This window comes from Pseudogymnoascus verrucosus, assembly GCF_001662655.1.
Source record: "Pseudogymnoascus verrucosus strain UAMH 10579 unplaced genomic scaffold scaffold_37, whole genome shotgun sequence".
Lineage (NCBI taxonomy): Eukaryota > Fungi > Ascomycota > Leotiomycetes > Thelebolales > Thelebolaceae > Pseudogymnoascus > Pseudogymnoascus verrucosus.
Genome location: NW_017263688.1, coordinates 312,337 through 325,205, shown reverse-complemented (window position 1 = coordinate 325,205; position 12,869 = coordinate 312,337). Strand labels below are relative to the sequence as shown.

The 12,869-nt window shown below is 53.8% G+C and overlaps 5 protein-coding genes across 5 annotated transcripts; 2 read left to right on the top strand and 3 right to left on the bottom strand.

Moving 5' to 3' along the window:
- Window positions 1–216: 216 nt before the first annotated feature.
- On the bottom strand, window positions 217–3,590 carry VE01_07990 (uncharacterized protein). Its single transcript, XM_018277418.2, has 3 exons — window positions 3,161–3,590; window positions 2,488–2,896; window positions 217–2,419 (listed from the first exon to the last, which is right to left on the bottom strand). Exons 2-3 carry the CDS (start codon window positions 2,771–2,773, stop codon window positions 666–668), a joined length of 2,040 nt encoding a protein of 679 aa, XP_018128324.1. The 5' UTR covers window positions 2,774–2,896; window positions 3,161–3,590; the 3' UTR covers window positions 217–665.
- A 432-nt stretch (window positions 3,591–4,022) lies between these two features.
- On the top strand, window positions 4,023–6,142 carry GAL10 (UDP-glucose-4-epimerase). The gene is made up of 4 exons (XM_018277417.2): window positions 4,023–4,524; window positions 4,624–4,858; window positions 4,950–5,400; window positions 5,498–6,142. Exons 1-4 carry the CDS (start codon window positions 4,496–4,498, stop codon window positions 5,911–5,913), a joined length of 1,131 nt encoding a protein of 376 aa, XP_018128369.1. The 5' UTR covers window positions 4,023–4,495; the 3' UTR covers window positions 5,914–6,142.
- ZTA1_1 (NADPH:quinone reductase) lies at window positions 6,011–7,575 on the bottom strand. The gene has a single exon (XM_018277416.2). The coding sequence runs from the start codon at window positions 7,485–7,487 to the stop codon at window positions 6,237–6,239; it is 1,251 nt and encodes a 416-aa protein (XP_018128370.2). The 5' UTR covers window positions 7,488–7,575; the 3' UTR covers window positions 6,011–6,236.
- Window positions 7,576–7,739: 164 nt separating this feature from the next.
- VE01_07987 (uncharacterized protein) lies at window positions 7,740–9,425 on the bottom strand. Its single transcript, XM_018277415.2, has 2 exons — window positions 9,217–9,425; window positions 7,740–9,154 (listed from the first exon to the last, which is right to left on the bottom strand). Exons 1-2 carry the CDS (start codon window positions 9,276–9,278, stop codon window positions 8,095–8,097), a joined length of 1,122 nt encoding a protein of 373 aa, XP_018128373.1. The 5' UTR covers window positions 9,279–9,425; the 3' UTR covers window positions 7,740–8,094.
- Window positions 9,426–10,516: 1,091 nt separating this feature from the next.
- VE01_07986 (uncharacterized protein) lies at window positions 10,517–12,525 on the top strand (the record flags this gene model as incomplete). Its single annotated transcript, XM_018277414.2, has 3 exons — window positions 10,517–10,559; window positions 10,655–11,554; window positions 11,604–12,525. Exons 2-3 carry the CDS (start codon window positions 10,677–10,679, stop codon window positions 12,523–12,525), a joined length of 1,800 nt encoding a protein of 599 aa, XP_018128374.1. The 5' UTR covers window positions 10,517–10,559; window positions 10,655–10,676.
- Window positions 12,526–12,869: the final 344 nt, after the last annotated feature.

Below are 12,869 nucleotides of genomic sequence, written 5' to 3'. Positions count from 1 at the left end.
GAACGATGGAAGGAACTCAGGAAAGCAAGAACGGTAGTCAAAAACTCAGGAGGCAAAGAACGATGATAAGGAATCCAGGAGGGAAAGAGCGATGGTCAGTAGCTCTGGAGGGAAAGAACGACGAATCAGGGGAACTATGGATGGGAAGAGAAGTGGCAGGCTCAAAGGGTTTGGATGAATGAAGTTTGTAAGAATCACGGAGGGAACATTTATTTATAAGATTGATTGCATTGATTTTCATTATGTCAACTGTATTGTTGTATGTACGCTGCCTTTCCCATACCGGTATTTCTTCCCCATGTATGTTGCTGATCTCCTCGTGGAGTCAAACAACCTTTGTAAAAATCTCAGAAAAAAACAATCGATCAACAGATATAAAGCGCGAATTCATCAGCGCGGGAAAACTTTCTTCTCGTATAGTATCCCATAGCATCATCCCATCATCCATCCATCATCCAGCACAGATAAAACACCAGACTCCTCCAGAATACCACCCATGAAGACCATCGAATAAACACCGTATAAACTTGATGCCGCAAAACACCGCCAATGCAGCCGTATAAACACCCCCATGAATAGTAAACACCGATAAAGAGCCCATGAAAAAAAGTAAGAGTCCATGAGAACAAGTAAGAGCTCATGAGAACAAGTGACACCGTAAAGAACTAGAATTGTTCTATGAATCCGTGAAGTCTGACGCGGTAAATGCACGTAGGTCCGACATCTTCATCATCTTTGGTGCCCCAGTTATCGCGGAAACGAACGACAAACTCTCTGGATGAGAGACCATATCGGCTGAGCTCCAATTGAACGGGAAAGACTTGCACAGTCTCACCAGTGGTATCGTATGTGCCACGACCGATGCGGACCCAGTCGTAGTTGAGATCTTTCTCTTCAGGCGCATGTGGGAACAGGCCAGCAGAAACTTCGGCAATGTAATCTTGGTGCTTGAGCGGAATGTGCGCAAAGAGCTCGAAGTGGCGTGGCGTCGCACCTGGGTTGAGAGTCGCAGTGCGAAGGACGTGTTCGATGACGAATTCTTCAGGTGAGAACTTGTGTGGGGTGAGGACACCAAGTTGGACACCAGAGTCGTCGGGAGCACCGCACCAGCAGTCGCCGTGTTCATCCCACTTTGTGAGAGCCTCAACGGGAGTCCCAATCTTTGGAAGCGGGTACGAGAACATTTTGAGGATGCCCGTGATGAGATTGCTGGGAGCGAACGTGCCGCGTGGGCTGTAGGTGGCGGAGGTGAGGATGGGATTCACGACGGCACCAGTCGAGGGCGAGAAGTAGTTGACGCGGCTCAGCGAGGAAGTGGACGACTCGGCCAGCTTGGAATTGATGAGGGCCTCGATCTTGGAGGTGAGAAAGACGCGCTGCATGGCACGCTCGGCATGGGCGTCGATGTCGGCGGCGCTGACAGAGGCCGGCAGCTCGGCAATTTGCGCTGAGAGTTCGGATTTCACGGCCTGGGTGGCCTTGGAGAGTGCGCTGTTGTACTCGGCGGATGTCGATGCGAGGGCGGTCTGGAGGTGGGCGAGAAGATCGGCGCGAGCGAGCTGGACGTCGGATGCGACCAGGTCCTTGAGGCGGGCCTCATTGGTGCGAAGGAAGTCGTCCCAATCGGGCGTGGCGGTGACGGGCGCAGAATCCTCGGGCTTTCCAGGCTTGAATGGCCTGAGATCTTTGTCAGCGAGGATCGTGGTCCTCAAGGCGCGCCAAAAGTCGGCGGGGATCTGGACCTTGCCGCGGACCTTGGAGACCACGAGGAAGTCCGGGAGGCGCTTCTCCAAGGCTCGGGTGAGCTCGGCGTTCTTGGCGACGTCGAGCTGGAGCTTTGAGATGCTCAGCTCGGCGCGACGAAGCCGACGCTGGACATCCAGCATGTCGGCCTCGTTGAAGTAATTGAGGGGGTGGGCGACCCCGTGCGGAATGTACTGCGCGAGGGTCGCCGAGGCGCCCTGCGCGTACATCCGGGTCGCCCGACCCGCCGAGCCCTCGGAGGTGCCGAGGAAGATCATGGCCATGATGGCCGCCAGGAACGAAACCAGGACCAAACGAACCGTGGCGTTGGTGTACGCCGAAATAACGAAACCGCGGGCGCGGACCACCAGATCGGTGACAGAGCTAGCTGCCAACGCGATCGGTGCCGGCCTAGACGCGGCGGGCGGAACGGTGGCGGGAAGCTCCTCAAAAGCCGGAGGAGGTGGCGTGGGGGTTCGACGCGGCAGCGCCGGCTCCTCAGCGGGAGGAGCGACCGTCTTCCCCCGACGAGAACGCCCGGCAGCCAGGCCTGGAGGAGCGACGACCGGGGCACCCGTGAAGGTGCCGTTTCCGGCCATCGAGCTCTCCTGACCGAAGCTGGTCGAGGCTCCCGTCGGAGGAACGGAACCCGTGGTGGCCCTCTGGCCGGCCGGGGCTATATATCAGTCAGTAAAAGGAATGAAGAAGAAGAAGGAAAGTAGAATGGAGAGGAAATATACGCACTTCCGACGGTCGTCGGCGCGACGATGCCGGTCAGCGCCCCACGAAGATCCACCTCCTCCACTCTGTTCAGTGCCATCGGCACCACAGCCGCCGACGACCCGTAGGAGGTACTCTCCTTGGTGGCGATCACTTGGGGGCCCAACTCCGACGCAATGGTCGAGGGACCCCGCTTCTTGCGACCGCCCCGGGTAACAGTCGGGGTCGCCGGCGTGACTGCGGCGCGTGGGCCGCCAGTTATGCTGGCGGCAGCGCTGCTAGCGCGAGTTGATGGGCGGTACGTGGACATCGTGTCCACGGAGGAGAAGAAAGTGGGTGGGTGTGTCGAGGAGGTTGAGGAGTTGTGGCGGGGTCGAAGAAGGTGAGGATCGGTGGCGGTGTCGAGAAAGGTGAGGGTTGTTGGTCGAATGTTCTGTGAACAAGATTTAGTAAAAGTTCTCAAGGTTTGAATTCGGAAAGAGCTGACTGCGAAAGGTTGGAAACCGGAAAGCTTTGCGACCGAAGTCTGGAGTTGTGAAGTGAAGTGAAGTTGGTACGAAAAAAATCGAGAGGTCAAGTCCAGAGAGTTCAGTGATGCGAAAAGAGAAAAGAAAGAAAGACGAAGGTGGCGGGGTGGAAGGAGTTCCTATGGGCAAGGCTGGAGAGAAGCCAAAGTGGGTCAATGGGGTCTTCTTACTATTGTGAAGCTATTCAGAAGTGGTGCCTGGCTTGGCGTCAATAGAAGACAATAGCGAATCCAGGCCGCCACCACAAGCACAATGCTAGCGCCCACAAGCGAGGCCGAGTAAATAGGCGCAACAGGGCTCAATAGGGCACAATGGTAATTACAGTGTAATTATTGTCGAGCTGTCGTCGGCGCAGAATTGCAGGATCGAGGAGGTTGCGGAGCGCAAGACGAGGCACAATGGATGATGGCCATCCAAGGCCAGGCGGGCCTTGGGCTTTGTATGAGGGGATGGTCAATTGATCGAGGGCATATCATTATAGCACTCAGCTACAGGATGGCGATGGTGGGTGGACTGGGTCTTTTCTTTGTTTCCCTTGATCCCGAAGCCGTTCGCGGTGGCCTTGGGGATTATTCTTCGGAGCCTCTGGTCGCATCTACGACATAAACAAAAGATGTTGGACGCGCCGACGGACTCGACCGGGAACAAGGTTGATCCGTTGCATGGAGGTATCTCACTATACTTATTGTGGTGCACAGTACTTTGGGTCAATCTGCGCCGGATCTCGGACGTCACTTCCCCGAGAACTTCATCCATAGCACTTTTGAACATTTGATATTTCGAGAGAACAGCTCTCTTGTGGTAGTCACGACCAGATAAATATCGTGAGATGAATTGTAATGATTATTATTAATACCCAAGATGTCAGTCATTTCAGGCAAATGGTGATTTTCACAGAAGCTGTGGTGGACAGAGACGGATATCCCGTGCGCCGCGCCTTTGTTAGCCTTTGTCCAGCCTCGACCTTGCCATTTGATATTCGACCTTTGTCCGTGATGGTATAGAACTCCGGATTAGGCTGCTCCGGTGTATCTCAGTATCCATCATCTATCATCTCCTTTTTTGGGTTCTTTTGGCTATGAAGATCACAGTGGTGGTGGGCAACTCGGCGCCACAGGGAGACGATTTTAGACCTGTTCAAGGAAATAGTTGGTAGATCACCTATTCTTACGAAACTGACGATACTGACCACAGATTCGATGATCCTAGACTGACAGCTTTGGTCGCTGAAAGTGCAATTGGGCCCAGAAGAATATCACAATGGCCAAAATATATACAGTGAGCGATGACGGCTCCGACATCCCCGATCGCCCCTCCCGTGTTTCGGCCTTGTTATGTTGCAACACCCCACCCCACCTTACCCCTCATGCCATGTTCCACGACATCACGGACATTTTCTTGTTCTTCCACCCGCCACGATCTCTTCTCTAACTCCAATTACAACTAGAGACCTCCCTCTGAGATCAATTGTGAATATCCCGTCTCTTCAGTGACGACCTTTGACAATGGCCGTCGGAACTGTTCTCATCACTGGGTAAGCAAGGCTTCCGCCTTTCCCGCCAAAACAAACCGCAGATTGCGGGGTTCAATGCGGGGATAAAAATCGTTGTGCTGACGATATTCTCAACAACAGTGGCACTGGCTACATCGGATCCTTCACGTCCCTCGCACTTCTTGAGCACGGCTACAATGTGATTATTGTCGACAGCTTGTACAATTCGTCCAAGGTCAGCCTGGACCGCATCGAGCTGCTATGTGGCAAGCGGCCTATCTTCTACCAGGTCGATGTCACCGATGAGCCAGCACTCGAGAAGGTCTTTGAGGCGCATCCCGATATTGACAGTGTCATCCACTTCGCCGCCTTGAAGGTAGGCTCTCTTTATCCTCGTGGCGCATACCGATTGCGGCAACAATCCCTCGCGGTCAGCCCCTGTCGTGCTCAAGCTAACAACCCCCAAGGCCGTCGGCGAGTCCTCCGAGAAGCCGCTCGAATATTACCGCGTGAACGTCAATGGCACCATCATTCTCCTGCGCTGTATGGCTAAATACTCCGTCCCGAACATCGTCTTCTCCTCCTCCGCCACCGTCTACGGCGACGCCACAAAATGGGAGAACATGATCCCCATACCTGAGAACTGCCCCATCGGCCCCACCAACCCATACGGCCGCACCAAGTCCATGATCGAGAGTGTTATCACAGACCACGTAGATGCGCAGCGCAACAACGCTAAGAAGGCTGGACAGCCATATGAGCAGTACAACGCCGCGCTTCTGCGCTATTTCAACCCAGGTGGTGCCCACCCCAGCGGCCTCATGGGAGAGGACCCGCTTGGTGACCCATTTAACTTGCTTCCTATCCTTGGCCAAGTCGCAACTGGCCAGCGCGAGAAGCTCCTAGTTTTCGGCAAGGGTATGCTCGCCCCTTTTCCCATCTCCCCCGGTTTACAAGCCCAGCAACTCCTCCCCAAATAATGATTACTATGGATGGCCAAACTAACAACGCATAGACTACGACTCCCGCGACGGTACTTGCATCCGCGACTACATCCACGTCGTCGATCTCGCCAACGGCCATCTCGCAGCCCTCAACCACCTCCGCACCACCAAGCCTGGCGTGCGCTCTTGGAACCTCGGCTCTGGCCGCGGCTCCACCGTCTTCGAGATGATCAAGGCCTTCAGCACCGTCGTGGGCCGCGACCTGAACTATGAAGTCGTAGACCGCCGCGCCGGCGACGTGCTTGATCTCACGGCTGATCCGAGACGCGCGAATGCGGAGCTGGGGTGGAAGACGGAGTTGACGCTGGAGAATGCGTGTGAGCATTTGTGGAAGTGGGTGTCGAATAACCCGAGGGGTTATAGGCAGTCGCCGCCGGCGGATCTGTTGGAGGCTGTGAAGGCCGAGAAGGCTGAGAAGAAGGAGTAGATTGGTTGTAGATATTCTTGGATATAAGTAAGAAAAAGGGCGTAATAGACTACCAAGGGGAGGTGGTTTGAAGGTAGATTAGAATTCTGATATCATGCTATCTAGTAAATATGAAGCTAGAAACAGTCTCACGATACAATCGGCTCTACCAAATAATAGCTATTCGCCGATGTGAGATGGAATTGGGGTTAGGTGCGCAGGAGAGCGACCTTCAGTCACTATGAGCACGACTTTTGTGGTAGAGGACTCGGAATTTCTCGCGTTCAGCTTCCATATTATAGCACAAGCAACTTCACCCTCACAACATAACTAGCAGGCCCCCTTTACAAAACAAGCAACAATTTCCCAACCGTACCCCTCCCCTCCAACTCTCCCTGCGCCTTCGCAACATCCTCAAGCTTATACCGTCCATGCACCTTCACCCCCACCTTCCCATCCGCAATAAACCCAAACAACTCCGCAGAATACGTCTCGAACTCCTCCCTCGTCTCCACATACGCGCCCAACCTCGGTCTCAACACCTTAATATTCTTCGCTCCCAACCTCGCAATCGTAAACGGCGGAACAGGTCCACTCGCATTGCCAAAGCTAACCATCGACCCCTTCCTCGCCACAGACGCGAAACTGCCCTCAAACGTCGCGGCACCAACACCATCAAAGACCGCCGCCACACCAGCACCACCGGTGATCCTCGCCACCTCAGCCACAAAATCATGCGTCTTATAATTCACCAACTCATCCGCACCATTCTCCTTCGCCAGCGCCAATTTCTCCGCCGTAGAAGCAGTAGCGATAACCTTCGCCCCAACCGCACGAAGGAGCTGGCAAAGCCACAATCCCACGCCTCCAGCAGCAGCGTGAACCAGAATCGTCTCCCCCTTCTTGACAGGGTGAGCCTCCCGAATCAACGTCAACGCCGTAAGACCCTGAAGCAAACTCGCAGCCCCCAACCCGGCCTCAATCCCCTCGGGGAGCTTAAACGACGTCTGCGCCGGCACAGCAACGTACTCCGCGTACGCACCCCCAGACGTGAACGCAGCGACGCGGTCACCGATCTTGAAACCGTAGGTGTCTCCCTCAGCGGAAACAGCGACGACGGTCCCCTCTGCTTCTTGCCCGAGGATTCCAGAGGCGGGGGGAGGGTACAGGCCGGTCCGGAGGTAGGTGTCGATGTAGTTTACGCCTGCGAAGGCGTTTTTGATGAGGATTTGGCCGGAGGTGGGGGTGGGGAGGGGGAGGTCGCTGTGTAGCTCGAGGACTTCGAGGCCGCCAGTGTGGGGGATCTTGATGGCGCGCATGGTTGCTGGGAGGGTGGGGGTGGACATGGTTGTGTAGTTGTGGGGTGTAGGTGTTGTGGGGAATTGGATTTTTGTGCTGGGGAAGTGAGGGATTGTCCTGGTGAATTGATGTATTGGTGATTGGAAACTTGTAGCTGCTCTTGGGAGTCCTGGTGATGGGAACTTTTGATTGAGGGCCGATCGAGTTATATACCTACGCGACACAAGAGTGCTCCTTGGAGGGGTAAGTGGAGAAAGCTTATAAACACTGCGGGGCAGCAGGGTAGATGCCGACATAGGCCGTCAACGGGATGGCGTGCTGATTAATCGTAATAATTTCTGTAATTCCAATTGAGGAGGAGGGAATCATGAACGGTGGTTTTGGTGGTCGATGTTGGGGGTTTTGAGTAGCTTAGCTAAGAAGGAGGGGTAGATGTGTATTGCGTCAGTATTGGGGTTACTTTGACGATAGTGGCTTGTGTCTCGGCAGTTGCCAGGAAAGTCGGATGTGAAGAAGGAGATCTGCACTGTCGCACGACTGCTTTTACACTTCTTTTTTTGCTTCATATTTTATACTGGTTACTCATGATCTAGCCTCGTGTGTGGGATAGGTTCTATTTATTTGTGGTTTCTAGGTCATTGTAGCGGTTTCATCACGCTTTATACAAGTCCAGCCTGTTTTTCTTTTCCCCGTCTCCAGCATTTCATTGTCTTCATAACCCTTCCCATGACCAGAGTAGCCTACCACAGAGACGGCCTGAGATGAGATGAGTGCGCGAGAAAAAGAGACACACCTGATGCGTCGGCCCGTCCAGACGGGTGGGGAGAGACGCATATGCGAAAGAAGAGAAATCATCGTATGCCATGCAAGCTTCAATGCGACGAGCCAATAGCGCCATCTCGCTCATGCAGTGCTTTTCTTCGCCTTTCCTATTTCCTCCTCTCCAATGCTGCGTAGAATCTCGGCGACGCTCCTGATCCCTTTGAGCGAGTTCTCGTCTGAGCCTTGGCCAGGTACGAACTCGGCGTGCGCGAAGTCGATGAGTTTGACACTGTAGATCTTGGGCAGAACCTCTTCGTCTTCATCCTCGTCGTCGTCAGCGTCTGCATCCCCATTGACGAGTTCTTCAATCCCAACTCCATTCGTTGACACCTCTACTGCTGCGTCCCCATTCGTAGCCGCACTCCGCCCAACCCGCGTGGCCTCCTCCATCGCCTCCCTCAACGCCTTCCCATCGCCCTCATAAATAAACAACAAGCTCGAAGAATACATCCTCGTCTCCACACTCTCCAGCACCCTCCTCGCCTCCTCCACCTCCGCCAGAAACGCCTGCGCCACCAGCCTCCCCAACTCCTCATCCACGCCAGCACTCCTCCCCGCCCCTATAAACTCCCGAAACGCATCCGCCACGTTATCAACACCAATTTCCTCGCGCCCATAATTTTTATCATAAATTTTATACCCATCCGCATCGACATGCCCCCCTCTTGGTGCCTCATCACCCTGCCACACCCGCATCCCCGCGACCCGGAACCCATGCGACGCGTGCGTTGTCTCAGCCGTAATCTTGTCGAATCTCGCGCGCTTCTCAGCCGCCGCATCATCCGCCCACAGCCTCACACCTAACTTCACATCGAGGATATTGGGGCGGCGGAAGCCGTGTGTCGCGTTCTCGAGCACGAGGGCCCGGTCCGTCACGATGCGCTTTGTCTTGATGAACTTGTGGTGTAGCACGAGCTGCTCGGCATGCGCGGGCGGCGTCGTAGACTTGGGTAGAGTGGTCGCGCTGGCCTCTTCGAGGATGGCCGTCTGCGATTCGGAAAGGGTGAGCATGCCGAGGAAGGTGGGCATCAGGTCCGCGAACGCGGGGTGATGCGCGGCGGTGTATTCGTAGAAGGCGATTTCGGTCGCGGTGCAGGGCTTGACGAAGAGCTCGCCGGTGGGGTCAGTGAGGGTTCCATCGCTGCGTGGGTTAGTATATTTGACCGAGCTGGAGGGGTGGGGTGGGTGAGGCGCATAACATACTGTCCAGCGACGGCATGGTCGAAGCCCACCAGGTCCCCTATGTCAGGAAGCACCCTGCTCATTATGCTCTTTTTTTGTAGTAGTCTATAAAATGGTCATGCTGGAGAAAAGAAAAAGAAAAAGTCGGGGGTAAGGAGCCGGTATTTAAGAAGCAATGATGATAGGAAGTCTATGTACTGTACGCTACGCGCGCGATGCGTTGGTTGAAGCAGAAAGCGACGAGCTGCGCGAGGCTGAGTAGGCGGGGTGGTGGGCGGTTGGTGGTACTTCCGGGTCTGTGAGGCGGTCTGTCGTGGCAATAACCTAATCTGGCGCATCTGAGTTGTCCAAGCATCCCTGAGCATCCCTGAGCATCCCCGAGTGATTGTGGCTGTAGTGGGGGATAAGCGCTGGGATTTTGCTGGATAAATAATTTAAAATTCATTAAATTAATTAAATTTTAAGAGCCTTAATTCGTCAAATTCACAATCCATCTGTATCATCCCACAACGCGCCACAACGGCCGCGCCCGAACCGCGCCTCCGCCACAGTCACTACTGCCGCTTCATGCGCATAGCTCAGGGATGACAACGTATAGCATTGCCTATAAGATCACGAAGCCCGCATGAGCGATTTCGAAGTGCATATATTCGTTCCCGATATGTTGGACGCGGTGAGCATGACGAGGCTGGGAAGCAAGCTCAGTCGTTCTGCCTTGGCACAGCCCGCCGCCCTCTATCACCTCCTTCCCGTCCTTCAAACACCAACGGCGGCAAACACAACAAATGATTCCCAACACAAAGGTAGGGGTATAGGTGTCGGGGAATACAGGACATGCCCAACATACCCAACGTTTTGACGCTGGAGGCTGTTGTAGCTGTTTGTTTGTTGGCCTTTCGTTAGTCTTGACCAAGTTGGTCCATCCATTCATCTCTCAAGCGCTTCCATCTCATCTCAACCTCAGCCTCCACCACCTCCTCCTTTTTCCATCTCCGTGAAGCCGTGCCGTGTTGCAGCGTGCACTGCGCCCCTATGTATGTTGATAGCTTCAGCAAAGCAAAAGTCGACCGTTGAAAATATTCGTCGTATTAGCCCAGCGGCTAGCTCACTTCAACTTCACTTTTGCTCTTAACTAAATTTTACTTTCCAATTAGTCATTCAAGCTCTGTAGTATCTGAATTGAGAATTAACAATTGACAAACTTCCAAATTCCCGTACTTGATTTTGAGACCTGTTCTACTGTCACCCCTTACAAGTTTGTTTGTTGCTGGTCTTCGTTAACAGACAATCAACTATTTCTTCACCCCTCCAACTGCTGTCAAGTCTCTACCCTCTTCTTTCTCTATCTGCACTACATCACACAGGTTAGTTCTTCACCCTTGGACACAGGCTGTGAGTACAGGCCCCGTGTACTCACAGTCTCACTCACTGCGACATACTGACATGGTCTCGATATCAGTTGCACTGCCACCACAACCAACATGACTACACACACAGAGCAACCTGCCGCGATCACTTCCGACGGCGCCCCAACAACAGGCCCTGAGATCAACAACATGCCTGAGAGTGACCGTGGTCTCCGATACACCTCAGAGGAACTGACAAAGCTCAGACCAGCCCCGATGTCTCCAACGGGATCTCCCCAGCCTGGTGACCAAGATGAAGTTGAAGCTGTTGCCCGTGCCAAAACCTCGGAAAATATCACAGTTCCTGATACCAAGGCTGGAGTTGAACAGCGCCTGGAATTGACTGGAGAATCTACAGCTATTGCTGACAAAGATGAAGATAACCACGGACTTGACCAAATGACCAAAAAGAGACCAAGCATTGCAGAAGGGATGGAGGACAAGAATGGAGAGGCTGCATGGGCCACCGAATCCCAAGTTGCTGCCCCAAGTGTTGGTGCTCCAGAGGTAGTGGGAGCAAAAAAGAAGAAGAAGAAGAGCAGTGGGAAGAAGAAGAAGCCAAACCCAACAGGCTTCGAAGAGTTCTACGCCGACCCTCCCATCGCACCGGAGGATCATAAGGAGGAAGTCGAGCAGTTATACTACTTTGCTCGTCCATTTGCAGAGCGAATTGAGACGTGCATTCAGCGCTACCGCGCCAGGCGCAAGCTCGATGAAGAGCGTGCGAACATATTCAACAAATACTTGTCTTTCGGTGGCATCGACACCACGATCAAGGCATTCACTGGAGGGGTGGACAATGAGGCACTGGAAGAATTCGATGGTCCCACGATCGCTGATATCAACGCCACCGATGTCATGTTCGGCGGCGACGAGGCAGGAAGTAAATTCTACGATCCTTGCGCGCCACAAAACTGGGTGGTAGATTTCGAGGGCATCGCCAAAGCGTTTCTGTGAGTTCACCACCCCCAGATGCTTCCTGCCATCACTAATCTGAATCAGATCCTCCAGGGCTCCATACAACTTCGGCATGCACAACCAGAGCCTGATCAACAATTACTGCAATGTAGTCAAGAACTTTCTCAACTACATCCTCATGCACGGGGTCTGCCCAGAGTACACTAAATCCATCATCGCCGCCCAGAAGATCTGTGACCTCGCCAAGTCCGAGCTCCCAGCTATCCATGACATCGGCTCCTCCTTCCCAGGGAACTTTCACAAGGCCCTCTCCATCATGTGCCATGGTTACTCCAGGCTCCTATACATCGACCCGGCCACGATCTCTGACCACCCAGCCGACGCAGACCCGAACCAATACATGTCGGTCGACCACGCGCACCGCACCTTCCGCGCAGCAATGGCTCTGATGGGCACAGCCGAGCAGTTTGAAGCCATTGCCGCCATGAGCCTCGAGGAGTACCAAGCCCCGGCCGTTGTCGCCGAGGAGCTCCGAGGCTTCGAAGTTGTGAACATTACCCTGCCTGACGAGACGCTCATCAAGAGCTTTGCTGGCATTCGGGCCGCAGATGGTCGCACTGGCACCATCAAACCCCTCGGCCTTCTCACCTGCAAGCCTTGGACGCATCCCTACCAGCCTACGCTTGACCTCACCATTGAAGAGGAGCAGGGGCTAGCGGAGAACACGTTAGTGTATGGCGACGAGACGTTCTGGGTAGACGAAGACATCCTGGAGCACTGCTTTGCGGGTATGAAGTTTGTGGGCGTGGTGAGGGAGCTGGATTTGGGGTTGAAGTATCTGGACAATGTTATTGTCATTTACGCAAGCTTCTACACGTTTGTGGAGAATGAGCGCATGGTGAATTGGAAGGCGCCGAAGGAGAATGAGAGATTGCCGCCTTCTTGTGAGGATGCCGAGGTGGTGGATGCGGAGGGGGAGGGAGAAGGGGATCGGCTTGAGGAGTAGATGGTGGGGTGGGATACCTTGAGAGCTTGTTTCTGGGGTTTTAGATCATGATTACCGACTGCGATGATTTTCGGGCTGGGTATTAGGCTCGCAATAATTACTGGGAGCATTATAGCCGCCAAACAGGAAGATAATAGTCAATTTCCAATGATAGATTCTGACGCTATTATATGACTATCACCGTGATTTACATGTTCTCATTTTGAGACAGTCACAGAAGTTGTACTCTAAGCTCACCAAGCTACGTTAGTTCATATTTTTGCTCAGTTAGCCAGAGTAGTGCTGTAGACTATCACGGTTCCTGGTATAAGCGTACCTGTTCCTGAAGTGGGCTGACAGTCTGT